Source organism: Kogia breviceps, chromosome 19, assembly GCF_026419965.1.
Source record: "Kogia breviceps isolate mKogBre1 chromosome 19, mKogBre1 haplotype 1, whole genome shotgun sequence".
NCBI classification, from domain to species: Eukaryota; Metazoa; Chordata; class Mammalia; order Artiodactyla; family Physeteridae; genus Kogia; species Kogia breviceps.
In genome coordinates, this window is record NC_081328.1 from 7,202,555 (window position 1) to 7,229,347 (window position 26,793).

Here is a 26,793-nt window from a genome sequence, read left to right on the forward strand (position 1 = left end):
GGAACATGGTAAGATCTTTAGTGGCCCTTGGGAAAGTTTTACCCTTTAAAAAAAAAAACCGTCTGTACTTTTATTGCTACGTTTATCTCTGTGTATTTGATATTTTTGTTGCTGTTCTAATTGGGAGTTGGTTTCCATGATCATTAAAAAACTGACATTCATGGAACACTTAACTACAGGCCAGATATCCCATTCTGTGCTTTTCACTTGCTATGACCTGGTTCTGTAATTGCTGATACCTAAGAAAAGTTACTGATTGTTACTGTTAATTCTGTAGTGGTCTCCCTGCCGAATTCCCTCACCAGTTTTAACAGTTTTCAGCTGATTCTCTACAGGCACAGTGTTATGACACAAGGCTCTGAGGAAGGCACAGAGGCCCTTCCCACCTCCACCCTCCACCTGTTTTCAGGTATAAGCTGATAGGTGCGCCCGTCTCCCTCGGCTGCCTTGTGACCAAAGGGACGGGCCACTGCTAACTGGTGCTCCCAAGCCCAGACCCCGTGGCCTCAGCCACGCCAGCGCCCCAAGCCAACCACCCTCCCTCCCAAGCGCCACGTTAACGGGCACCTGTGGAAGACAGTGGCTTTTAACTGGCTGCACCTCCATCCCTACCTTGGTTTCAGGTCCCCTGCAGACACACGTTTGTCTTCTCTCTTGGCAGGATGTTACCACACAGTCAGGTGTGTGTGCATATGTTTATCTATTTTTAAATTGCCCCAAACTGACCAAGCAGCAAGACACTGAGAGACAGAATGATGCCGGGCAGCTGTCACTCACGGACCCCGAGGCCAGGAGACCTTGGCTGGAATCCCAGCTCCCCGACCGCTCTGTGCCTCAGTTTCTCCTCTGTAAAATGGGGTAACAGCAATATCTACCGCATCTGGGTGGAAGAAACGATTAAATGGCTAGTATTCGGGAAGCGTGCTGAGCACACCGCAAGCGTTATATAAATGTCGCCTCCTCCTCCTTCATTTAGCCAACATCGATCTATCTTTACTCACGGGTCTGGTCCAAACACTTCCCGGGATAAGACTTACCTGACAGCCACTTACTCACACAGCTGATCCCGGACAGCCCCACACCCCGTGTCACACCATCTTTTGAAAACCAATCAGCACTCAGTCAATTAACAGACCTCCTTCTTACAAGGGGCACGAGCTGCTTACAAGTGATATGGTCGGTGATCCTAGCTGCCCCACCCCCCCAAGGACGCACAGGTCCCTTTCTCCTATACCGCGAGGACCAATGGCTCCCTTACCTGGGACCCAGGGAACCACATCCTCCTCAGATGACTCTAAAAGGATGCAGGCTGTGCAGTCAGACCTTTTCAATGTAATGCTAAGGAACACAGCCACTGCCATAAGTCTGGAAGGCAACAGAGGGCGTCTGCCATTCCCCCAAGTTGGCTGAGCTAGTTCCGCTTGGAGACGAGGTGGGGAGGTACTAAGTGGCCTCCCAGCCTCAAAAGTCTCCCAGGGAGCAAGAGGTCAGGAAGGCAAGCATGTCCCCCATGGCTGCCCGAGCCCCACGCCCTGTCCCCAGGGCCCCTGCTCTCCACCCCGTCCACCCCAAACAAACCAGATTCCCTGCACCCTTGCACACTGACCTCAACAACTCAACTTTTAAAAAACTGTAGTAAAACGCACATAACATAAAATTTTCGATTTTTAAATGTACAATTCAGTGGCATTAAGTATACTCACAATGTTATCCATCACCACTCTCTATCTAGTTTCAGAATTTTCTGTCACCCCAAAAGGAAAGCCTGTACCCATCAGACAGTCACTCCCCATCCCTCCCAGTCCTCGGCAACCACTAAGCTTTCTGTCTCTGGATTTGCTTATTCTGGGCATTTCATATAAATGGAATCATACGCCGTGTGGCCCTCTGTGTCTGGCTTCTTTCACTTAGCATAATATTTTCAAGGTTCACCAAGTTACAGCATGTGTCAGTACTTCATTCCCTTCTATGGCTGCCTGATATTCCATTGTCTGGATATACCACACAGAGTTTATCTATTCTGCCACCATCCATTCGGTCCCAAAGGTAGACATTGGGCTGTTTCCACCTTTTGGCTATCGTGAAGTCAAGCCCTTCAATTTATTTCCAGCCTTTAACAGGGTCTTACAGCCTGTGAGGAGGCCACCGCGCTTCTGCCTTGGGCAGCCCCACCTGTTCCCAATCAAGTTCTTCTCACAAGCCCTCCCTCTGGCTGATTCTCTACACCTGTCCTCACGCAAACCCACATCCCTGTGAGGAGCTAAGAGACTTCAGCTCAGCTCAACCCTTCCATACACTGCAGTGTTTGTATTTTCCATGGCGTTCCATTGCTTAAAAAAAAATTTTTTTTTAATTTTTATTTATTTTTGGCTGCATTGAGCCTTCATTGCTGTGCGTGGGCTTTTCTCTAGTTGCAGCAAGTGGGGGCTACTCTTTGTGGTGGCGTACGGGCTTCTCACTGCGGTGGCTTCTATTGTTGCGGAGCACGGGCTCTAGGCACGCGGGCTTCAGTAGTTGTGGCTCGCGGGCTCTAGAGCGCAGGCTCAGCAGTTATGGTGCACAGGCTTAGCTGCTCCGAGGCATACGGGATCTTCCCCGGCTAGGGCTCGAACCCGTGTCCCCTGCACTGGCAGGCGGATGCTTAACCACTGCGCCACCAGGGAAGCCCCTCCATTGCTTTTTTGCTGAGCACTCAGGATAAGCCCACCACTGAACCAAAGGCTTTACCCAGAGCATCTCATTTAATCCCCACAACAACCGCACAAAACAGGGTTATCATGACCCCGGTTCACAGGGGAGGAAACAAGATCAGGCAGAACTCCCAGTTCAGTGCCCTTCCCCCCACCCCCCCCCCCCGCCCACTGCCCGAACACTCGGCCAGCACTGCGTTCAACTCTTATCAGCGCGTTTCCTCTACTCACCCAACCTACCCCCTACCCTGGAAAACCAAAGCCTAAAATGAGAACAATCCAAGCGTATCCAGCGGCAGGTCTATAAAAACCCAATTGTCTTCCATGAAAAAAATGGAGGTGCTGCGAGGCCACCAGGTGACACCTCTCAGCCCACTCCGACCCCACCCCTGAGGCGGGACGGCTCCCCCGAAAGGACGGCTGCCGGGGGGCCTCAGAAGCCACCCCCACCCACCGCCGGACCACTGGAGGCAAAGGGCCCCACTCGGGGCCCCAAAGGGGGCGAGTGCAAGTGGGCCAGAGGGTGGCCCCCAGACCCAGGTGGGGGCGGCGGAGAGGAGCTGCTTGTTTGCTCTCGTACCTGCATCCTGGGTCCACCTTCCACTCGGACGACAGCCATGCCCCTTCCAGCCCAGGAGGCCAGCTGACGTCAACAGCTTTCTGGACCGCCTGAGAGGCGGCCCTTCCTCCCTCAGAATTTCTTGGTTCCGGCGTCTACATTCCGTTTCCGTTTCCGGGGGGCGGGGGGAAGGGTCACGTGGGCTCCCAGGTGGGAGCCGTTTATACCAGGGAAAACAGCAAATGCTATACATCAGGCCCCGCCCCAGCCAGGTGTTAACTGTTTACCTGCGGGCCTCTGCTCGGCGGGACCTGCAAGGCCCATGTTAGAAGCTGGTCAGCAGAGCAGGAGGGGAGCAAGAAGGCATTTACAAGGAAGAAGAAAGCTTATTAGCAGGAGTTCAATCCTCCCAGGAGAAGCAGGGCGGGGAGGGCCCAGGACCGTCGGTCCCACCCCTTCATCCTTCGAGGAAGCAGAAAAGAGAAGTCCTTGCTCTGTCCAAGGCCTCACAGCCAGGGGAGAATCAACCGCAGATCTCCCGGCTCCAAGACAGTGCTCCTTCTGCGAAACCAAGGGGTCCCCACAAACCAAACAACATGCCCCCCACAAACCAAACTCCGACAGCTACCTCGGAGTTGATGCGGGGCAAGGGAAGGCAGGTGGTGGAGGTCTCTACAACCACAAGTAGATAGGTTTAGAGTCGGTGGCCCCACCTCCCTCCTGGCCCCAGGCTTTCCACGCGCACAGGGTTCCTCGCCTTCCCGCCCCGGGACGGGGTACCAGGCAGCTTAGAAAGCAGGTGGACAGCATTCCCGGAGTGAGCCGGTCCTTCAAGGGGATGGGTTCAGGGTGAGGTTATGTCCATCAGCTTTCAGGACAAATTCTTGGTTTATTAATTCTCCTCTGTTCCGCAGGCAAAAGTAAACAAGCTTTTCTCAGGCAGCCCAGCACCGAGGCCTTCCCTATTCAAACACTGCAAGAATCGACAGGCTTGGAAGTACTGAGCTCCCAGGCTCCGCTTCCCAGGGGGCCCCCTGGCCTCCTGCCCACAACGTCCCTCCTGCTGAGATGAGGAGAGCAGGGCCTCTTTGTGGTGGCAGACCCCAGAGTCCCAGCGCCCGCAGCCTAGACCTGGCCCGAGTTCTCCAGAAAAAGCATCACAGATCCTGACCATTCGGAGACCCAGAGAAGGTCACAAAGGGGCTGGCCAAGGACACAGCATCCCAGCAAGCATTACACCTGCTCACTTAGCCCCTCTGTGGAGAAAGCACTTTGTTAAAGCGTGTTCATTTACTGTTTGCCTCCATTTAAACCATGTTTTTAAACATCCAGAAAAAAGAAAGGAAATAAACAGTGACAAAATCAAAAGGAGTCAGAAAAGTTAACTGAGAGTTGATGAAGACTTTTCAAAGAAAAATGCTACAAGTGTTTGTTAGTCGCCTAGGAATCTTTTGTCTGGTTGAGCAGAGCTCGCTGCATGCTTTACACCAGCTTCTCGTGGTGTGTACAGAAATCTCATGAGTTGTGTTTTGCTTCTCCTCTATTTTTGTTTCCATTTGCCCATTTCTAATGTGGAAGGAAAAAGCCAAAACCACTGCAAGAAACTGAAAGACAAGGTTGCAAGGACCAGAAAAATGGGAGGTGAGAGAGAGAGAGAGAGAGAGGGTGAAGATACGCCTTGTCCTTGGGTGAGCTGTGTTCTCAGCCCCGGTGAGTTCTCTCAGGACTCATGTCACAGCAAGGAACCAAGAATCGCGACTACATGAACTGGAAGTGTCTTCTCGCTTCAAAACTGCTCTACCCGAGAGCTGAACTAACTGGGCTGTTCCTTTTATTGTGTTTTTACCAAAGAGCTTCCTCACCCTGCCTCCCAGGCGCCCGCGATGCTGCTTCCTTCATCCCCTTCCCGGCACTATTTCTCCTGTAAGTGTCCCCCGACGCTCAACCAAAGGTGACGGAAGACTCTGCCCAGCAACCCAAGACCAGAATATCTTTGGTTTTCCCCGGTGCAGCCTCCAGCACTCCCTGAAATTTTCCGTCCTTTCCTCTCTGAGGGCTGTTTGGTGATGGTGCACACCCAAGTTCTGAATCCGTTTTCTCTCAAGTTCCCAGGGCATGGCCAATATTCCAAAAAAAATCCAGTCTATTCTAATGTATTCAGGTGGGGACTTCCCTGGCGGTCCAGTGGTTAAGACTCTGCACTTCCACTGCAGGGGGCGCAGGTTCGATCCCTGGTCAGGGAACAAACGTCATGCAGGCTGTGCCACGTAGCCCAAAAGAAAAATTTAAAAATTAAAAAACTAAAGTATTCAGGTGACCACATGGGGGCACAGACCTCCCCAACAGGTGGATCTGGGGAGGAGCAAAGGGGTTCCCAGAGCTGACACCAATGTCCCTGCAGGGCCCCACTCTCACCATTCCTGCCCCCTATGCCCACTCCTACTCCAAGTACCAGTACACAAAAGCCCCATGTGACCTCAGGCCCAGGGCGCTGGGTACAGCATGGCCTGCTCTCCTGGTGCCCCCTCCAGCCGGGCTCCGAGCCCTCTCTGTACCCAAAGCCAGGACTGGGTGGGACCCTTCTTGTACCAAGGACTGGTGACGTCCACGGACGTCACCGTGATATTTTTACTTTCTCACAGTAATGTTTTTCAATGCAGAAATAAAATCCAGAGTACTACAAAGGAAACTAGTCAATACTGAAATACACTTAACCCAAATATTTCCAAAACCCCAGATTTATGGTACAGTTACGTAATGTATGTGTTTCTTTATTAATGATTATAAATCAGGATCTAGCAGCGGGTCTGGTAACTTCCATCATTCTGAAGCAATTTAGTGAGCATAGATAATATTCCATGATAGCTGCACCAACTCTAACGTGATGTGGAAACGGCTGGGATTTCTGCTGGTGGCCAAATCGCTGATGTTGCTGGCCTGGCTATGGTTTGTGGCCCATCTTTGCAATAAAGGAAACTCTTTTTTTTTTTTTTTTTAGGTCGCACCACATAGCATGCAGGATCTTAGTTCCTCGACCAGGGATCGAACCCGCACCCCCTGCAGTGGAAGTGCGGACTCCTAACCACGGGACCACCAGGACAGTCTTTTTTTTTTTTTTTCCCCAGGAAACTCTTGATTTCAGTTAGAAGGAAGGGACAGTGAGGGGGGTGAGTCTCTTCCTGTCCCGATTCATGCCCTCCCCCCAATTCTGTTCGTGGACCCCAATGCTCTAGAATGCCTTTTTCATCCCCACCAGCCATCTCCTTCCTTCTCTGCAACCCCGAAAGGAGTCACCCCCAGCTCAGGTGGCCCTGGGGTGGAAGGCAGCTTCTTACCCTCGCCGGCTGAGCAGGAGGAACGTGGCTTTGAGGGTCCCAGGCTTGGGAGACAGGCTAGCCTTAGGCACCATTCTTGGAAGGGACATCGCAGAAAAATGCCCCGTGGCTCCATCATCCTCAATCCAGCCCAGGGGTACCACTCATACCAACCAGCACCCCGATGGTGGTTCAGAGGAGTCTGGCCCCTCTAACCCCCTTCCCCAGGCCCCACCCCACCCCATGGCAAAAGCAGGAAAGCAGCAAAGGGGGAATCCTACCTTCGGGCTCCTCCACGCTGCTGGCTGCAGTGGTCGGCGGTGCCACGGGGATCTCTTTGTGGGGTTCAGGATGGGAGGAAGGGGAAACAATAAGAACATGTTAGAGAAGAAAGAGCACAGTGCAGACTCCCCCCAACCTTCCTGGGCCCTCCCTCCCAGCCCTACTCCTGGCCCGATGCTCAGGGAGGAAGGGAAAGCCGGCGTGAGGGCCCGGACACCCTACCTGTTCTCTTCTGGAAGCCGTCCCTCCGCCTGGCAGGGACAGGAGCGAGGGCAAGGCAGGACCCTGACCCCTCTGCTGTCTGCGTGTTGTTGACTCACCTTGGCCCCTGGGGCAGAGAGAGGGGTCCCCAGGCCCTCTGCTCATCACGATGGGGCTGTGTGGCCCCATCTGACCTTGACTCACTTGTGGGGAAGGGGTCCATGGCAGAGGTGGCACGTGAGGGGCTGGGAGGTGTCTTCCATGTGCAGAGAGGGGCCTGCACCCCTGGCCCAAGTTTCCCCGGGCTCACATCTCGCATCTCACAAGCTAAGGCATTTTCTCGGCGGGCAGAAAAGACTGACAATACAGAAGACCGCAGGGCCTGACAGAAGCATGTGCTTTTTTGTGACCGTTCCTCTCCTACCTAGAACGGCAACTAGTTTCTCCACAAGCTCCCGCCCGGTGCTCAGAAAAAGTGAGGAAGTTCAGCCAGACTCCGGGAAGACCCAGGCTTCACGTCTCCGGCTTCCTCTTTCTAGACGAGGCCAAAGCACGAACCGAAAAGTCCCTGAGGGACAGGGACTCACCTCCCCTGCTGAGTGACCATGTGAACAGGGGGTCACAGAGGCCTCCGTGAATCCCCATTTCTGGCCACTGTCTGACTATTAGGCTTAAGACCTCCCTCGGACCCCCAGACTCTAGATTAGCTGCGATCTGAGGCTTGCGGGGGGTCGAGATGGAATACCCAGGCCTGGGGGAAAACGTGAGGTCACCCACAGAAGCCAGCCTCTGCACCTTCAGAAGGAACAGGCAGAAGACCCAGCCCTCGAGTCGGAGTCAAATCTTGCTCTCAGGTGATTTTATCAGAGACAGCAAGCCACAGGTGCCCCGTCACAGCAGCTCATTAAGAAGCCGGGCCTCGTACCAGGCCCTCTCTGAGCCTTCATGAGCTACCTGGCCCAGCAGGAACATTCCAGAGGGAAATCCAGACAGCCCAGCCTAATCTTACAAGTCCAGGAATGGGGCTGGGGCCAGTGGCCGTGGAGGCACCCTGGCTGCCCAAGCCCAGCTCCTTAGGCCTGGCTCTGGGACGTGAGCAGAGAGCCCCGGGGCTCCCAGAGCTGTTGCGAATCAGACACAAGTGTCCAAGGCACTGTCTGGGCACCTGCAGCCTGATGCCAGCAGAAGGAGCTCACAGAGATCCCAGGATGGAGACCCGGCTCTTCAGGTCCTTGGTGGGAATGCTCTCCCCCGGCATCAGCCCGCCCTTTGCGAGAGGAAGGGAGAGGGCACAGAGCGTGTTGGAAAGCGACAGTTCCAGCCTCCCAAGGTTTCTCTGCCTGATTCTGAAACATCAGCTCCATTTCAAGGCCTTTCCCCCTGGGGATTTGAAATGTTGGTTTCAGCCATTTCGGGGAAACCCAACAGCTCCTGACTCCCTTTAAAAGGGAGCCCTCACTCACTTCCTCCGTGTTTTCGTAAGCCCAGATGGTGGTGCTAATTTCCTCCCAGCTTTCTAAAAATGTTCACCCTGCAGCTTTTTGGATGAACGGAAAAGAAAGACTCTTGCAAGCTGTGAGACCCTGACAATTAGATGTCGTGAAAACCCATTTCAACCTTCTCTGCCCTGGATGGATCCAAGCTCAATTTCCCGGGGCTTGAATTTAGGTTATCCGCTGTTACTGGACCCCTGCCAACAAGGAAACATCTCCTGATGTAGAAACTGGTCAGAAAAGCTGCTGGAACCCACACAGCTCGTTGCGTCCTGGACGTGAGGCCGCACCCAAGTGGGGCAGCTGAGGTGCTGGGGGGTTTAAGGCTCCTGCCCGGTGTGAGAACATTCCCTGCAAGATCTAGGGGGTCACTCCAAGAACCCCAAGCAGCTGCCGGGCTGAGGGGTCCCCACCCTCCTGCTTCTGCCTCAGGTTGTTTGTTCTAAGCCCCTTGTGCCTGACCTGAGAAGCCAGTGCCCACCCAGAGCTACGGGACGCTGCAAAGCCTAAAGCAGGGGTCAGCTGACTTCCCCTGCCAAGGGCCTGCTAGCAAAGATTTTAGGCCCTGCAGGTTGTAGGGTCTCTGTTGCAACTACTCAGTTCTGCCCTTAGAGCCCCAAAGCAGCCACAGGTAGCACGGGGCACAAGTGGCCACAGCTGGGTCCCATAAAACTTTATTGATGGGCACTGAACTTTTCCTTTCGTATCATTTTCGCTTGTCATAAACTAGTAGTCTTTTAATTTTTGCTTCAATCTTTTTTGAAATTCAATCTTCAATGTTTCAACCAAACAAAATTTTGTTTCAACCTTTTTAAAAGGTTTAAAAAAACCCAAAACCCCATGGAGCCACACAAAAACAGGCAGTGGGCCAAATCCCCAAGCAGGGTGTGCTAAGCAAGCCCTGCTCCAGAAAAGCAGCCTTATCCTTGGTGTCTGCCTGGTAGGCTGGGATTCACGCCTTCTTCCCCCTCCTTTCTGGGTGCGGCTCAGCCCTGCACACGGAATCGAGGCTGAGGCCAGGGGCCAGCAACCGACCAGGCCTGACCTCCATCCAGGGCTAATCCAGCTCCTAACACCTGCGGGGTCCTACCAGCTGTAAGAGGTGAAAACTCTTCCAAGCCAAGGCCCCTGAGCGACCCCTCCCGTCTTGCTCACGCCCCTCCCCAAGTTCCAGCAACTAAGGGGCTGACGGCTGCTCTGCCGGGGCCTCTAGGACCCTCATAGAGGGCTGCCACCCTCCCGAGGGGGGCATGGGAGCCAGGCCGGCTTCTCTCCAAGGCCTTGTGGAGTCCGTCCTTTCAGCTCTGAATCTGCCAGGGGCTGGGGATCCTGGAATTCCCGCAGCAGCACTGGCAGCCCCCGACCCAGGCCCAGGCCCAGGGTCAAGGTGGAACATGGGAACAGGACCTGGGCCGAGGAGAGGGGCTGGCTTCCCCCCGCCCCTCACCCCACACCCCGGGAGCGGGAGACTCTTGTCTTTTCAGGACAGAGAGCCACAAATGGGCTGGCTCCGCAGAGACCCCCGCAGCCTTGGGGGGGTCTCACACGGGCTCCCCGAGCACAGAGGGCCACCTCAGTGAGCACCACCCCCACCGGCGGCGGGTGGCCCGAGTCCGGGAAGGGCCCCCCCAGCCCCGAGCCCGCACCCGACCCCCGCCTGCAGGAGGAGGGCGCCCTGGCATACTTATGCAGGGGGCGATGGGGGAGCGGCTCTGCTGGTAGCCCTTGGCACAGCGGTTGCAGGTGATGCCCGTCACACCATCCTTGCAGGGACACTGGCCCGTGGTCTGGTTGCAGGTTTTGCCAGCGGCGCCCACAGGGTGGCAATCGCAGGCTGTGGAGAACACATGACAGGGGGGTCAGAGGCGGGGGGTGGGGGTGGGGAGCGGCCAGAGCACACCCTCCCCCCCAGGGTCCTCCCCACCCAGTGGCACCCCGGACCCCAACCCAGGGGAAGAGCAGGGCTGGGGGAGCCAAGCCCACACACATTCCAGAAGCTCTGATGCCTGACCACCTTCCTACCTGGACAAAGGGGAATGAAAATCAGAACAGACCGACTTGAAGGAGCGTCCGGGGGGCAAGGGTGAAGTGGGGGAGCCCTTCCGAAGCCCCGGGAGGAACGTCTACACAGCCCACGGGCGGAGCGTGAGTGCAGGAGTCAGCACCGGGGGTCTGCCTGCCCCCCACAGGCTGGTGTGTGCCCTGCCACCCCTCTGCCCCAGCCAGCTCCTGACCCTCTGGGTGGGAGGGACACAGTGTGGGGCGCGACGGAGCCCTGGGGTTTGCCAGGCCAGGGGAGTCACCAGGGGGTGTGACCGCCCCCCCCCACCCCCAGGCTGCGGCCTCCACTCTGCTCTGTGCATCCACCCTCATTTGCAGCCGGGCTGTCTGAGACGCAGGCTTCTGGGTCACAAAACCCATCGACTGTAGCACTAGGAAGAGTCACAGCGATCGTTTAAAGACCCCAATTAAATGCGAAGACCCGAAGGTGAAGGAACCCCCAGGACCTTGCAGAAAAGGGGTGGCCAAGCTAGGAGGTGCCGTGAGGCCCCGATTCTTAGGCCAGCCGCTGCTGCACCCCACACACCTCCTCCTGATTTGGAATGGGCTAAAGAGCTGCGGTCGCCCACCCGATCACACTGCACCCTGAGGCTCCCTCCCTGTGTTCCAAGGACCCAATCCCAGTGATGAAATGGCCAGAGGAGTTTGAGGGAACATCCCCCCCACCCCATTATGGACTGACTGTGTGCCCACCTGCAGATTCATAGGTTGAAGCTCTAACTCTCGATGTGATGGCATTAGGAGGTGGGCCCTTCCCTTGGGAGGTAACGAGGTTTATTTATTTAATTTTAAGAATTATTTATTTATTTTTGGTCGCTTTGGGTCTTCATTGCTGTGTGCGGGCCTTCTCTAGTTGCATCGAGCAGGCGCTACTCTCCGTGCGCGGGCTTCTCACTGCAGTGGTGGCTTCTCTTGTTGCGGAGCGCGGGCTCTAGGCGTGCGGGCTTCAGTAGTTGCGGCACGCGGGCTCAGTGGCTCGCGGGCCCTAGAGCACAGGCTCAGCAGCTGTGGCGCGCGGGCTTAGTTGCTCCGCGGCATGTGGGATCTTCCCGGACCAGGGCTTGAACCCGTGTCCCCTGCATTGGCAGGCGGATTCTTAACCACTGCGCCACCAGGGAAGTCCCCGGTAACTAGGTTTAGATGAGGTCATGATGGGATTAGCGCCCTTATGAGAAGAGGAAGGAGAAAAGGTATCTCTCTACACAGCAAGAAGGCAGTGGTCTGCAAACCAGGAAGCAACTGTCGTCAGACACGAAATCTGCAGGCACATCGATCTTGGACTTCTCTGCCTCCAAAACTGTGAGAAATATGTGTTGTCTAAGTCACCCGGTCTACGGTGTCTTGCTACGTTAGCCCTAGTGGACTAAGATTGCCACCAACTCCACGATGCTCGGGCAAGAACCGCGGGACCTGCAGACACAGGTCACCTGCCTCCCTGGACCTAAGCAGTGGACTCAGTGCGGGTAGGGAAGGAGGGGCAGGATGAAGGAGGCCAAAGTCCTCCCCGGATCCCTGGGGTCCCCCTTGCCCTCCCCCCTCCCCCTCCCCAGGGAAGCCTGGAGAGGGTGGAGAGTGGTCTGCAGGAGGGCATCCTGAAGCAACTTCACTTGGTGCCAGAGCTGCTCTGTTTCTATTCCCAAGGGGGAAAAAATATGCTAGGGAATAAGTGAGAGCAGAGCTCCCCAAAGAGCTAAACTAGCACCTCCCCGGCTGCACCGCTCAGCGTGAGGGAAGGAGGCCGTGGGTGAAGATGTGGCCTCTCCCAGCCGGCCTCTGGCCCAGGAGTGGCTGAGGAGGAGAATTAGGAAAAAAGGAAGGAGGAGGGGGAGGGGGCAGAAAGGAGAGGAATGTGAGGAATTGTTTGTCAAAGTTGTGTCTGGACACGCGAGAGGTTTTGGAAACTCTGGGAGCGGGGGTGGGGGGGTGGGGGGGGTGGGGGGGGTGTTCCTGGCCACAGGGTGCTGCGTGTCAGGTGAGAGGATGGCAGGGACCACAGGCCTGGGGGGGGGACATGGAACTGTCCCAATCCTGCCCCTGTAGACAGCAGCAAATCCTTCTGTTAGAAACGTGTCTAAAATCTACTGTAAATTCAAGTTCATTTCCTATTGGTTTTTTCTTCTTCTTCTTCCCTGTTCTCACTCAGTCTTGATGCATGTTGTGAATGATAACGTGAGGAGAGGATGGTGGGAGACGACCTCTGACCTTAGATCCATCCCTGTGATGGGAAGGGTGACGGGGCACAGACAGCATCTCTGAGCTGGCCTGCTGACAGCAGAGGGCCCACAGCACAGGACCCTGGCGTCCCAAGCCCCTGCCGCGGCTGTGGGCACCAGGCAGATGTGGAGTCCCGAGGCTGCTGCCAGCTGACCTCGCTTGGCCGGCCTTGCAAGCCTGCTGGTAATCCTAAAACCCAGGCCAAAACGTCCTCCCCTCCATGCTGACAGAGCACAGCTGCGTGCCAGGAACTTCTGGGCCTCGGCCTTGGCTGGGAGGAGATCACCAAAGGTTGCTTGGTCACTGGAGGGTCAGAGCCAAGTCACCCGCAGGCCCAGGTCGTCTTTCCCGAGGCAGGAGCCAGCCCAGAGCGGAATGTGGGGGGAGCGGCGTGCATCGCCCTTACCCGAGGCCCTTCGAAGCCGGTGACCCCTGAACCCCCCAGGCTGGTGGGCTGCTGGGGAGGAGCCGGGCACCAGCTGAGGTCAGCAGAGCTGAGGGCCACCCTGGGTGATGGCAAGGCAGCGTCTGCTTCATGGCTCAGGAACACCTTTAGGGCCATCCTTCGGTTAAAGGGGAGGGCACTTTGCTGTGTGGTTTCCACCTCTTTCTCCCAGGATTCCGCAAAGACTCTGACCAGCTGGCCCTTGGTCTCACAGAGGCAGCAGGCTGACCGTGCTTCCTCGAAAATCACTGTTCCAGGAAGAGAAGCCAGCAGGGTCCCACAGGGTGGGAGTAGCCTCAGGAGGCTACTGAGGTCCCCTCCAGGGCGGCTGGACCACGCCCGGAGGTGGAGCACTCCCGCCTGCCACGCGGACGCCTGGGAACGCCTGAGCACATCCACTCTCCCTTATGTGGTCCTTCTGGTCCGCACACCAGCCTGTGCGCACGGAGGAGGCCACGGGCTGGGAGACAGAAAGCGCCTGATCTCTGAGCAAGCACATCCCCGAGGGCCCTCCCCCTCTAGACTGCCCCTCTGAGCTTCCTGTTCTGCAAGGAGAAACACACACTTGCCTGTTAAAACCAAGGCCAGGTGACGGCCCTTACGTGCAGCCGAATGCAGTCCCAACACAGAGACTTGCATGGCACTCATCCTCAATTCCAAGCTACACGGCCCCAAAGTAAAGACTTTTCCCAAAAGCCCATGAATAAGGAAAGCCTAAGTTATACCCTCTGTGCAAAGAAGGGTGAGCTTCGAGGTGTGAGGAGAACCGATGGATGACACAGCCCACAGAGGGTCCTCTGTAGCCTTGGACCAGGGAATCCAGCTAGCAGTGTCACAGGAAGGGGGCCTGAGCTGCCCACATAGGAGGCCCCAGCCCTGGTCCTTAGGGAGAGAAAGCCAAAGGGATCCTGCCGTATCCCTCCAACCCCCAGACACACAAACACACACAGATTCCTATAGGCTCTCGCACACGCACACACGCACACACACAGCGCCACGGCGGGCCGGGGAGCGGATGGGGAGAAGCTGAGCTGGAAGGATGCAGATGTGAGGCAAGTGGAAGTCTTTTCCTCGGCAGGGGGTCTGGTTAGGGGGACAAAGTGAGAGCCTCTCTGATTCTTCCGAGAACGAGGTCTGGGTCAGAATGTCTTCTGCCACAAGAAGCCCATTTGGTGACTCCTGTTTCCTGGGAAGGCAGGAACTCCTTTACAGAGGAGGTCAGGCCCTTCCCCGGCAGGTCACCCGTGTGCACGCGGCAGGCAGCACCTGGTCCTGGCAAACAATCTACCGGAGGGTTTTTCCGTGAAGAGGAAGGTGAGACCAAGCGGAAGCCCAGGGCCCTGAGAAGGTGGCCGAATTAGGTTTCTCACGAACACGTGGGCTGGAGGACCTCCCGGCACAGAGGACAGACCGTCCTTCCTCTGGGTCATTGGCCAGAAACGGACAGCTCAGGACACATAGATGGTTTCAGATGAGTGTCAAGAGACCCAGGTCTGACCCTGCCCTGCCAGTAATGCTGTGTGACCCTGAGCTAGTGCCTCACTCTTTCTGAGCCTCGGGTGACTCATCTCTAAGGCAGGAGGTCTATACTTGCACTAAAGCTGCTTCCAACTCAACAGGCTAAGACCCAGGGCAAGTGGCCTGTCCCCTGGGCCCGTCACCCCGACTGCCACAGTCCATTGCAGTGTCCTGGCCCAGGGGTCTAGAAAAGTGCTCTTGCTGCCCTGCCTCCACACCCGCGGGCCACCCCACCCAACGCCATGACCTGCCGCACTGAGATTCGGGTCGTCAGCTACGAGAAGTGTACCGGGGCTGCCGAGAGCCCCCCGCCAAGCGGGCCTGGAAGGCAGGCCGGTGGAGCAGTAATCAGGACCCCCGTGATGGCTAGGGTCCCTCCCAGCTCTGACCCCTGGATGCTGGACCCGAGCAGCTGCCTTTCCTGTTGCACGTGACGCTCTCTGTCCCGGATCCCTGAAGGCCCACAGCTCCCATCAGGAGGAGAGGTGTGCCTGGGGCTGGCCCCTCTCCACTGCAGCTCAAGCCCTGGCTCTGGAAACCCACCCTGGCTTGCTATCAGGACATCTACCTGCTTTTCCTGAGGACCTGGCTCCAGGGGCCCTCAAATGGCAGTGATCCCAGGACACACGCGTGTGGAGGAGAGGGGAGTGGGCTTGGCCCCCAGACCCTCTGGAGCAGCTCCAGACGGGAGGTGGGGAGAGAGAACCACCGCAGCACCAAACCTCACCTCCGATGTCTTCACGGCCGCCACCCAGGCCTCCAGCCAGCTGTGAGCGCATGTTATGAATTATGCCCCACCCCCCAGAATTCAAATGGCGGAGTCCTGACCCTCGTACCTCAGGGTGTGACTGTACTCGCACACAGGCTCTTTAAAGGGGTGATTAAGGTAAAATTCAGTGGCTGGGGTGGGCCTCAATCCAGTTTGACGGGTGTCCTCGTAAGAAGAGGAGATGAGGACATAGACACTCCCAGGGGGAAGGCCACAGGAGGACACAGGGAGAAGATGGCCGTCTTCAAGCCAAGGAGAGGCCTCAGAAGGAAACGGCCCTGAGGCCACCTTGGTCTTGGACTTCCAACCTCCAGCAGAGTGAGAAATAAATGTCTGTTGTTTCAGTTCCAGGGCGGTGGTACGTTGTTCTGGGCCCCTGAGCACACCCACAGCTTGCGTTCAGCCTCGGGGAAGCGTCTCCTTCCCGAGGGGCTCTGCCCAGGCGCGGCCCTGGCCTCAGGAGAAGGCAGACAGTCCTGCCACTCAACCAGCCGGCCTGGGGGCCCTTTCACGCCTCGGCTCCCCTGTGGAAGTCGTCGCTGCCTCTGCTGGAGGACGGAAGCTCTCTCCAGGGACGCCGCGTCTCTGAGGGCCCCCGACACCCCAGCAGGCCGGTGGAGCAGATATCAGGACCTCCGTGATGGCTAGGGTCCCTCCCAGCTCAGATCCCGAAACAGTTCTCGCGGACGCGTCAACCCGAGGGCGATCTGCAGAGGGGCGGCCCACGCAGGCCTCAGGCGGGGAGCCCGCTGGGGGCCCGGGCTGAGCGGGAGGCTGGCACCGGGTCAGAGGAGCGAGGCTGCACCGTGAGCTTCTCCAGGGGCCCTGCCCATGGGCGGCCTCGTCCTCGCCCGCCCCACGAGCACATGCGGGGAGCCTGCCGTTCCTGTCCTTTCAGAAGAAAGGGAGGGGGCTTCCCTGGTGGCGCAGTGGTTGAGAGTCCGCCTGCCGATGCAGGGGACACGGGTTCGTGCCCCGGTCCGGGAGGATCCCACGTGCCGCGGAGCGGCTGGGCCCGTGAGCCGTGGCCGCTGAGCCTGCGCGTCCGGAGCCTGTGCTCCGCAACGGGAGAGGCCACAACAGTGAGAGGCCCGAGTACCGCAAAAAACAAAAAACAAAAAAACAAAAAAAAAAAAAAAACAAAGAAAAAAGGGAAGGAGGGTGACGCAAGAGGAAAGAGATATGGGAACATATGCATATGTATAACTGATTCACTTTGTTGTAAAGGAGAAACTAACACACTACTGTAAAACAGTTATACTCCAATAAAGATGTTAAAAAATTTAAAAAAAAAAAGAAGAAGAAGAAAGTGCCAAACGCCAGGTGCTGGACGCAGCCCTTCCCAGCCAGGGTCTGACGGAAACGCCCCTCCCAGTGCTCACAAGGCCTCGGGGCTGCAGAGGAGCGTGTTAGGGAGAGAAACCGCCCTGAACCTGGGACACTGCCGTCGTTAGAGACAGTCAGGGGGTCCCTGGGACTCCAAGGTCTACAGCTTAGGTCCAGCGTCCTCCTCTGCCCGTGGCACTGGGTTAGGGTGAAACACCCTTCTCCGCTTGGAGTGACACTTGTCTGTGTACCTGGACACCATCCACAAAGAAAGCGGGGCGGCCGGGGCCCTGTTATGTGGACCAGAGCTCCTGCTGCTGTGGTGGGGCGCGGCGGGGTGGGGGGAGGTGGGGGGAAGGGAAGGAAGAGCAGCACGCTCTGTGCAGGTGAGAGTTTGTGCGTGAAGACAGAAAGGGCCAGAATCTTCAGAGACAATCGAGTTCAGATCCAAAGGCTTCCCAGGTCTCCTGCATGTGTGCTGGGCCTCTTTGGGGAAGCCTGGTGGGACCCCCCCCCCCCGGAGGTGGCGCTTGGGGGCAGGACACATGTCAGGCACGAAGGGGTGTTCTCTGCTCCCCAGCAGGGCGAGGAGGATGGACCCCGAGAAGAGAAAGGTGGAGGCTGGCCGAGATGGCTGGGGACTCCAGAAGGGAAGGGCCTCGGGTAAGGTGCAGACGGTGGGTGGGGGCGGGGCAGGGAGGAGGGGTGAATGCTGACCCCAGGGGGACTGGTCCCTTGGTGAGCTCAGAGCCATGAGGAATGGGAGACAGGGGACCAGGAGGTCCAAAGTCAGCATCACAGAGCCCGACGGAAGCAGCTCGTCATCACCATCATCATCATCATTTCATTCACACACGGGCAAGTTCGCTTTCTGTGGTGTCCACTCCTACGGGCTTTATCACATGCACAGGGTCCTGTAGCCGCTACCACACTCAGGACACAGAACAGCCAGCCCAGCTCTCCCAAGGACCCCCTGTGCTCCTCCTTTGCAGTGAGCCCCCCGTCCCTACTCCTGGCAACCCAGGATCTATTCTCGGTCCCTAGAGCTTTTCAGACCATCTTATTCTGGGATGTACCGTATGTAAAATACATGGAGGTACCGTATGTTCGGTGAGGTCATACAGTCGGTAATCTTCTGAGATTGGCCTCCTTTACACCCAGTGAATCCGAGATGCACCCATGTTGCTGTGTCAATCGACAGCGTGTTCATTTGCATTGCTGAGTCGGATCTCACAGTACGGGTGCACCACTGGCTGTCCGTTCACCCACTGAAGCATAGTTGGGTTGTTTCCAGTTTTCGGCAGTTGCGAATAACGCTGTTATCAACATCCGCGTGCAGGTTTTGGTGTGAACACAGATTTCGTTTGTCTGGGATAAATACCTAGGGGAGGCACTGCTGAGTATTATGGCAGGTCTATGCTTAACTTGGTAAGACACTGACAAACTGTTTTCCGGAGCAGCTGTGCCATTCTGAATTCCCCAGCCGCGTGCGAGTTCCGGTTACTGCACACCCGCGCCAGTGCTTGGGACAGTCAGGACTTCTTATTTTCAACATTCTAATGGGTGGGCAGTGGCATCTCGCTGTGGTTTTCATCTGCATTTCCCTAATGCAGACAAATGATGGTTTGGGTATTTATCTGCCATCCCTGGATCTTGGCTAAGTAGCTGTTCAAGTATTCTGCCCCTTTCTAGCTCAGTGGTTGGCTGTCTTATCGTGGGGTTTTGAGAGTCCTCTACACAGCCTGTATTCAAGTCCTTGGTCGGATATGTGATGCACAAATGTTTTCTCCCATCTGCGGCATGTCTCGCAGCAGGAGCTTTTTTTTTTTTTTTTTTTTTTTTTGTGGTTCGCGGGCCTCTCACTGTTGTGGCCTCTCCCGCTGCGGAGCACAGGCTCCGGACGCGCAGGCGCAGTGGCCGCGGCTCACTGGCCCAGCCGCTCCGCGGCACGTGGGATCCTCCCGGACCGGGGCACGAACCCGCGTCCCCTGCATCGGCAGGCGGACTCCCAACCGCTGCGCCAACAGGGAAGCCCAGGAGCTTCTTACAAGGTAAGCCAGACGCATCGCTCCAGTCACCGATCCTCAGCCCTGCAGTGGCATCCACTGCTCTTGGAACGAGGGCCCCCTCCTCTCTGCCCTCTTCGCCTCCCTTCTGACAGAGAGCCCTCCAACCCTTACCTGCTTCCAGGCAATGGTACCGCTCCTCCCTCAGGGCCCCCATGGCTCTTTGCTGCTCACACCCCAGGTCTCACCTCAAAGTCCAGCCCATCCCCAGAGGCCCTCCCGGGGTGCCCTGTAGAGCAGCTTCCCCCTCCCCCGCCGCCACTTACACTCTCTCCTTCCACCTTATTTATTTCCTCCGTGAAACTCACCACAATCTGTAACCATCCTCTGCTTACTTTTTCTTCTCTATCACCAACCTCCCTTCAGAACACAAGCTCTGGGGGTACGTGTCTGTCCTGGTCACCACTGTACCCCCAGTTCCGCGTGGAGGAGGCGATCCATGAACGTGGGCCGAATCAATGCGCACGCTCAGGGCCAACGGGCCGCCCTCTCCGTGCGGAAGAGGCCGCTTCCCGGACCCTGTGACTCTGGAGGAAAGTGGGAGGGGCACGAAGCAAAGACCTTCCCCTCACACCCGAGGTCACTGGCAACCCTGGATCGATGATCACTCCCCACTCCTAAACGCTTCGTGCTAATGAGGGGGCGAGGATCATTTAAATCCACAGATAATCCACAAACTGCACCTCAGCTGTCTGGGTCCGCCTCCTCCGAGGCTCTGCTTTTCTTTCTCCCAGCAGTTGCTAACGAGGCACAAAAGAAGAAACGTTTCAAGCTGCACGACCTCTCTTTCGGATCAAGGTGCAGACGACAGGACGTCGGAGAGGGGGAGCCCCACCATCCCAAACTGGATTATGACCCTCCGTGATCGAGTTAACTATAGTCTTCCTACACCTGATTTACAGCTGAGGCGAAAGGCACAGGTCCTACAGGTCGTTCCCCGTGTGTGTGTGTGTGTGTGTGTGTGTGTGTGTGTGTGTGTGTTTACAGCTGAGGCGAAAGGCACAGGTCCTACAGGTCATTCTGTGTGTGTGTGTGTGTGTGTGTAGATCGTTCCTGTGTGTGTGTGTATGTATGTGTGTGTGTGTTTACAGCTGAGGCAAAAGGCACAGCTCCTACAGGTCGTTCCCTGTGTGTATGTGTGTGTGTGTGTTTACAGCTGAGGCAAAAGGCACAGGTCCTACAGGTCGTTCTCTGTGTGTGTGTGTGTGTGTGTGTGTGTGTGTGTGTGTGTATTTACAGATGAGGCGAAAGGCACAGGTCCTACAGGTCGTTCCCTCTGTGTGTGTGTATGTGTGTGTGTGTGTGTGTAGGTCGTTCTCTGTGTGTGTGTGTATGTGTGTGTGTGTGTGTGTTGTCTGCACGCACAGGCTCAGGCAGGCGGGCAGGGGCCGGACAGTGCAGTAGGGGAGGAGCTAGAGCACCTGATGACCAATCAGTGAGGACCAGCTTGGGCCTCGCGTCCACCTTTCAGCGCCAGACCCACCGGGCGCCCCTCAGACGCTGCAGGGCTGTCTTAGCAGCACCTTCAGAACTGCATCTGGACGCACACACAGCCCTTCCCCACCTTCTCCGCTCAGGGCCTCCGCCCGCCGGCTGCCGGGCACCCATCTCTGCCGTTCCAGTCGTTTGTCAATCTTGCTCCCAAAGCATGTAAATCCTTGATCAAGGGTGTGCAAGGCATTAGGGCCAATCCCTGGGGCCCTGCCCAGCCTGGTGGGAATCTGCCTTCAAGTTCACCCCAGGGCTGAGACTCTCAAGTGACAGGGGCCGGCGGTCCTGTGCACCCCACACTCACCGAAAGAACTAAGGCCACGGGGGGCCAAAGGGATGGTCTCCATCCACTTGGTGTGCGTGCTGGCAACGGCAGGGGCTCTGATGACTCTCTTTTTCTCCACTTGTACTAACAATCGTGACAGCTCACCAGTGTGGCGGGCACGCCATGTGCTGGGGACCTCCTCTCATCATCTCATCATCTCATAACCCTAGGAGGGACTATTATTATCCCCATTTTCAGATGGGAAAACTGAGGCACCAAAGACTAAATACCTTGCCTTGAGGTGGAATGTGAACCCTGGTCTCAATAGCTCCAAGTTCCATGCTTTTCAAAGCCCTTCATCCCTAGCCTGTGGCTAGGGTAACCTGCTGCTCTTCTGACAGCAGAAGGTATTTCCCAAGTAAGATGCCCCTATTAACTGAGGGGAGTGCGAACATCAGGAGGCTTTTCTGTTCAGACCGGGGACCCCGGGGACCCTCTAGGAGAGTTCACGTAACATCAGGATGAGAGCAAGCTTCAGAGACAAGGAGACTGACACCCAGGGAGGTGAAGAAACTGGCCAAGTAGGCCCAGGGGAATGGGACAGAGAGGGCTGGGCCTGAAAGACCCCATTTCAGAGCGGGGCACTGCAAGGGCCAAGTCACAAGACGTGAGACTCTCTTCATTTGTAAAGACCTTAGGAGAAAACCACCTCCACCCAATTTCCTGGCTCTGCCAGCTTTTCCAAGTTCCCGGGTCACAAACCTCACTTACACGAGGACATTGTCCTATTGGATCAGGGACCCATAAATTTTTTTTAATTTATGATTTTTTTTTTTAAAAAAAAGAGGATGTGTTATGTGGAATGTCAAAGCTGTACGGGACTCAGAGACCGTAAATCTGAATATGATTTCATAGACGAGGAGACCAAGGTCCAGGGAGGTCCCATGACTTGCGTGATACTCTCCGGGCTTTGAGCCTGGAGCAAATCTGGAGATCAGGATTCTGACCCCCACATTCCCAGGGAACAAGGAAGGCTGCACCAACACAGGCCACAGCTGGAGCTGAGCCCTTCCATGAGGATTTCCTCTCCTCTGACTGTCTCTCTCCCCGTGGGTGCTGACTTTGTGGTCTCTGCCCTCTAAGCTGGGAGCCACTCCAGCCACTGAGAACCTTGCTGCCAAGATGACCAAGCCTTTTCCCTGTACCTCCCAAGATGATGCTAGGAAAAGGAAATGTGACGAGGAGCCCACACATCGAAGGGGCATCTCTGAGGCTTTTCAGCTTTTGTCCGCTTGCATGGACACTAGCTTAGAGTCAGGAAGGGGTGGAGGTTCCAGGTTCCTAGCTGTGCAGTGACTAAGTCCTCAGACCACCAGACCTAGACATACACACATGTATACACACACACACACACACTATGAAGCAGTAATGACTGTCCAATCCCGCCTTCATCTGGACACTGGAGCATCAGGCTGTATAACTAAGCTCCCAGCCTTACCAGCAAGATTTAAATTTTCACGATTTTAAACACACACCCTCCTCTGCCCAGTTTTCCTCAAGAGAGCCATTAAGACATAAGGCTCTCCCCCCTAAAGAATAAATCCTAGGTCACCTGTGACTATCCCCTTTCTCAACACAAGGGCAGGTCACTGTACTCGTTTCGTATTCTCCCACCGCCCTGGTTCTCAGCCTTGGCTACACATCAGAGTGGTTGGAGAGGCCAGGGCGTGGCCCCAAATGCTCGATTCCTCCCCAACCCTTGGCAGAGCTGCTGGAAGAAACAGGGGTGGGTGGGGGCGGCAAGCAAAAGCCCTGGCAAAGCTGGCGTGGACCATCGCAGGTTTCTGCCGCCCGCATCTTCTGAGGACTCGGGCACCTTCTCAGCAGCCTGAGAGCGGCCATGGTGACTGTGGACTTGAAGGGGGCAGGTCAACGAGGGAAAGAAGCAGGCCGCTCTGAGCAGGGGGCGCTAGATGCGGTGGGTAATTTCTTCATTCTCATCACAATTCGGTTCACGGGAGACTCCTGGAATGTCTTGATCCATCACAGATGGTTTGGGGAGATGATAAATTAATATCGTTTAAAGGGAGGCATGGCTGAAATGGTTAAATGGTAACGTCTTCTTTGCCGGCTCTAAAGAGACAGAGCCCCCAAGTCCATAAAGAAGACAAATGGTAAACAAAACCGCCTATCTTTTGACAGATTCCAGAACGAGTATCATTCACACACCCTTCTGCAGAGAAAGGGGAGAAATTCATCTCGTCTGACTTTGTATAGGACAACTGCCCACGCCATAATGAGGCCTTTCCAGTGCTGTGAAATCGCGCTGAATAGCGGAGAGTGCAGCCGCCTGCTCCCTGGGCATGTTGATTACAGCCCTTTGTGTGCACCGGCCCTGCCAGCCCCAGTCTGGTAAGCTGGGGGGGGGGGGGGCGAGGGGAGAGAAAGTACCCAACAAATTTGTTGCTATGAAACTTCCCAAATCGAGGAAAAGCATAATGATGTTTGGGATGGAATCCCCTTGCTCCATCCAAGCTGTCCTTGTCTGGGTCCACCCCTGCTCTCAACTGAACAAGGTCAGGAGTGTATGGGTGGCCTCAGCCCCTGCCCGGGGCTCCTCCCAGACCCTGGAAAGTCGGGCCGGGGTGCGGGTAAAGGGGCCCCAATAGCGACCCCCAAGCACCCTCAGGTCAACGGCCAACTTGAGTCAAGAGGCACTGCTGGTTCTCCCATTTCCCCCATGAAATGCATCTGAAACAGAGCAAAGAAGTGCAGCCTTCACAGGAGAGTTACAAATGGGGCCAGGGCCGGGGGTGACTCCACATCTACATGATTTTGGAAGCCCCTGAGAGCAAACCATCTGAGATCAAAATGCTGGGACCAAATGCTTCCACTGAGGGAACCATTTCCTGAAACCATCAGGCCCTGGGAAGACAAGACAGTGGACTCCTCGGGGGTGGGGTGATGGAGAGACGTCTGCCTGAAGATCTCAAGGGTACACATCCCCCTGCCGGCATCTAAACTCCTACAGCTGGTTCCCACCAAGATCTCAGGGTCCTTCTTTGGTGGGGGCACTGTGGATTCAAAGTTCCCACATCCCCTAAGGGGGTGACACCAGGAAAAAAAAAGAGCTGAGGGGAAAGATCTGGAACTTTCAACAGATGACTTTCCTCGCCAATGAGACGGCAAGACCTTTCAGGTCACATTCTTCTTCTCACCAATCAGAGAGCAGATCCTTCAGGCATTGTATTTTCTCACCAATCACAAAGCAGGGCCCTTCAGGCAATGCTCTGCCTCACCAATCAGGAGGCAGGATCCTTGAAGCACTGTCTTTCCTCACCAATCAGGAGGCACTGAGAGTCCCACCCTTTCCTGCCACATTTCCCCAGAAGGATAAGCAAGTGTCCTTCTGAGCAGATTCCATCCTTACATTTTCTCCTCTTCCATGGGTTCTTCTCCCAGCATTACCACCAAAGCAGTTGCTGTCCAGGGCTGGGAGAAAGGACCCAGCCACCGAGGCTGGCCAAAGCATTTGAAATAAGACAGGACCACACCCTCATCTGCCTGCATCTGTGCCTCCTGGAAACCAGCAAAGGAAGCCGGCAGCTCCACACCATTTAACTAGAGTAGCAGAGCCCTGGAGGATGATCTGCAGGTTCCCAGGACCCTGTGGCCTCCTGACAGCTCGCTCCCAGCAGTGAAGGGCCACACACAGCCCTCATCCCTCCCCACGGCAACAGAGGAAAGGGAGAGCAGGCATATGGCAAGATGACCAAGGCCCTGCTCCTTCCTGACTCTCCGGGGCACATGCCTTTCCTGCTCTGACAGAAGAAACTGGCATGGCAGGAAGCGACCACTGCCTTTCCAGACACAGCCCAGCCCTTCTCATCCGCGGGCACAGGGCTGCCCACCCGACTGGCCCCTGTTGATTACATTTTCTTGGCCAAATCCCCACGAAATCTATGAGCAACCAGTTGTTTACAAGACCCTGACTTCAATTTCTTCAGTAGAAGAGAGACAACAAACACTTGGGCACAAGGCGTTGGCTACCTTCCAACTACATTCTCTGAAAACCCAAGGCCCTCCTTCCATGGTGCCCCTGCCTTCCTGCCACCGGAGATGTTTCTTGGATCCCTTTTGCCCAGGTCACTTTCTCAGTCCCTGCTCAAAGTCTCCTGGGGGATTCTCACCTGATCAGTTGCTTTTTAATGTGGAAACAGCCCAGCTACCTTTATGCTTAAATTTCTCTCGGCAACCACCAGAGGCAGCCTTAAGTCCACGGATCTGGAAGGAGAGCTGGCTTGTGTGTTGGAAGCCATCCTATTCATCTCTGCTCCTTTGGAATCCAAGGGATTTCTCTAGGAGGAGACAGACTGGGAACCTGTGTTTTGGAGAACTGCGTGCTGCACAAGCAGGGCCGGCTCATGGGCCCCACACTCAGAAGGGCACGCGCTTGGTTGAAACTCTGCTTGCCATTTTGAAACTCTTAGCAATTCCTGAGCAAGAACCCCCGTACTTTCTTTTTTCTTTTCTTTTTTTTGGTGGTACGCGGGCCTCTCACTGCTGCGGCCCCTCCCGTTGCGGAGCACAGGCTCCGGACGCGCAGGCGCAGCGGCCACGGCTCACGGGCCCAGCCGCTCCGCGGCACGTGGGATCCTCCCGGACCGGGGCACGAACCCGTGTCCCCCGCATCGGCAGGCGGACTCCCAACCACTGTGCCACCAGGGAAGCCCAAAGCCCCGTATTTTCATTTTGCACCGGGGCCCCCGAATTATGTAATCGGTCCTGCACACAAGGGCCCAACATCTGGTGGATATCCTGTTAAGAGGATGATACTTCAGCTTCATCCAAGGCTAAGCAGTAGCCATAGGAGGGTTTCCCTGCTGCAGCTCATCATCTGGGCCTAAGTCTCCCATGGCTTGTGTCTCTCTGGTGTCAGGGTCTTTACAGGCCCATGTGAGGACCCCAGCCATGCTGGCTTGTGGCCCAAGAGCCCTCGGAGAGAAATATGTTCTCGGGAAGCCATGCTCACAGGCAGCTGTGGCGCTAGGCCTCACGTTTTGGACCCGGAGAGTCCTGGTTCCTGGAATTCCCCAAATCGAATGGGGGTGGGGGGAGAGCACTTCTCCCCTCCCCCAACGTCACTAAATTCCCTGGCATTTCATCAGTGCCTCTGAGTCATCTGACCATCGCTTCATTTTTGTTAGTGGCAGAAAACAAACAGCAGAAAGTTAAAACATTACTGCTTGCTTCAGTGAACAAAAAAATAGATTCCCCCATCTCCCTTTAAATTTTCGTCCTGAGAAGTGAAACTATTTGCAGGTGGATTAAATGTTCCTTCTGAGCCCCGCCCCCCCCCCCGCAGCCCCCAGTTGCCGACATCACAGTGAAGGTGCGCATCTGTGTGAGTGTCGGGGGCTGGAGGCGGGGGAGCGGTGCACACACATCCAAAGAAATGCATCTGCTTGGTTTTGGTGAAAGAGAGTCCTTTGTGCCCACGGTAAGCCCGGTGAACATGACCCCCGCCCTGTGGTATGCGGCACACCTGTGCCGACGGAGGGGGCGGGGCGGGGCCCGGGAGCCCTGCACCCTCGCGGGTATCCCACCTCCTTTTTTCTCCCGGAGCCGGAGCCGTTTCTCCACTGCCCCTTTGTTCCGGCTTACACCTCCAGATACCTGGGAGGCGTGCGTGCGTGCGTGCGTGCGTGAGATGATCTCAGCGTGGGGACTAGAAAAAAGAAACACCGAAGGAGGAGAAGGAGCGCGGGGGGTGGGGGGAGAGGGAGGGAGGGCCCAGGCCCGCCCCACCTACCTTTGCAGGCCTTGCGGTGGGTGATGGGCTTGCCCAGGTCGCGGTAGTAGCCCTCCTTGCAGTAGTGGCAGTGGCGGCCGGCCGTGTTGTGGCGACAGTTGAGGCAGACGCCTCCGCTCTTGCGCCCCGACAGCTTGTAAAGCTCCATGTTGAAGCGGCAGCGCCGGGCGTGAAGGTTGCAGTTACAGGCTGCGGGAGACAGGGACGCGGGTCAGGAGCGGAGTCAGGAGGGGCGCCGGAGACCCCGTCCCCCCAGCTGCCCCTCCTCCACTGCCCGACCCTGAGAC

At 56.2% G+C, this 26,793-nt stretch overlaps 1 protein-coding gene across 4 annotated transcripts in view; it reads right to left on the bottom strand.

The window, feature by feature from the left end:
* The window catches only part of NTN1 (netrin 1), a 207,256-nt gene that overhangs the window by 40,041 nt on the left and 140,422 nt on the right, over positions 1–26,793 (bottom strand). For 3 of the 4 annotated variants that reach the window (XM_067021821.1, XM_067021822.1, XM_059047506.2), the window contains exons 3-5: positions 26,507–26,695; positions 10,224–10,373; positions 6,845–6,898 (exon numbers count right to left, since the gene is read on the bottom strand). In XM_067021821.1, coding sequence (XP_066877922.1) covers positions 6,845–6,898; positions 10,224–10,373; positions 26,507–26,695 — 393 coding nt within the window. The remainder of the gene's footprint in view (positions 1–6,844; positions 6,899–10,223; positions 10,374–26,506; positions 26,696–26,793) is intronic. The other variant, XM_067021823.1, reaches the window with a different exon arrangement.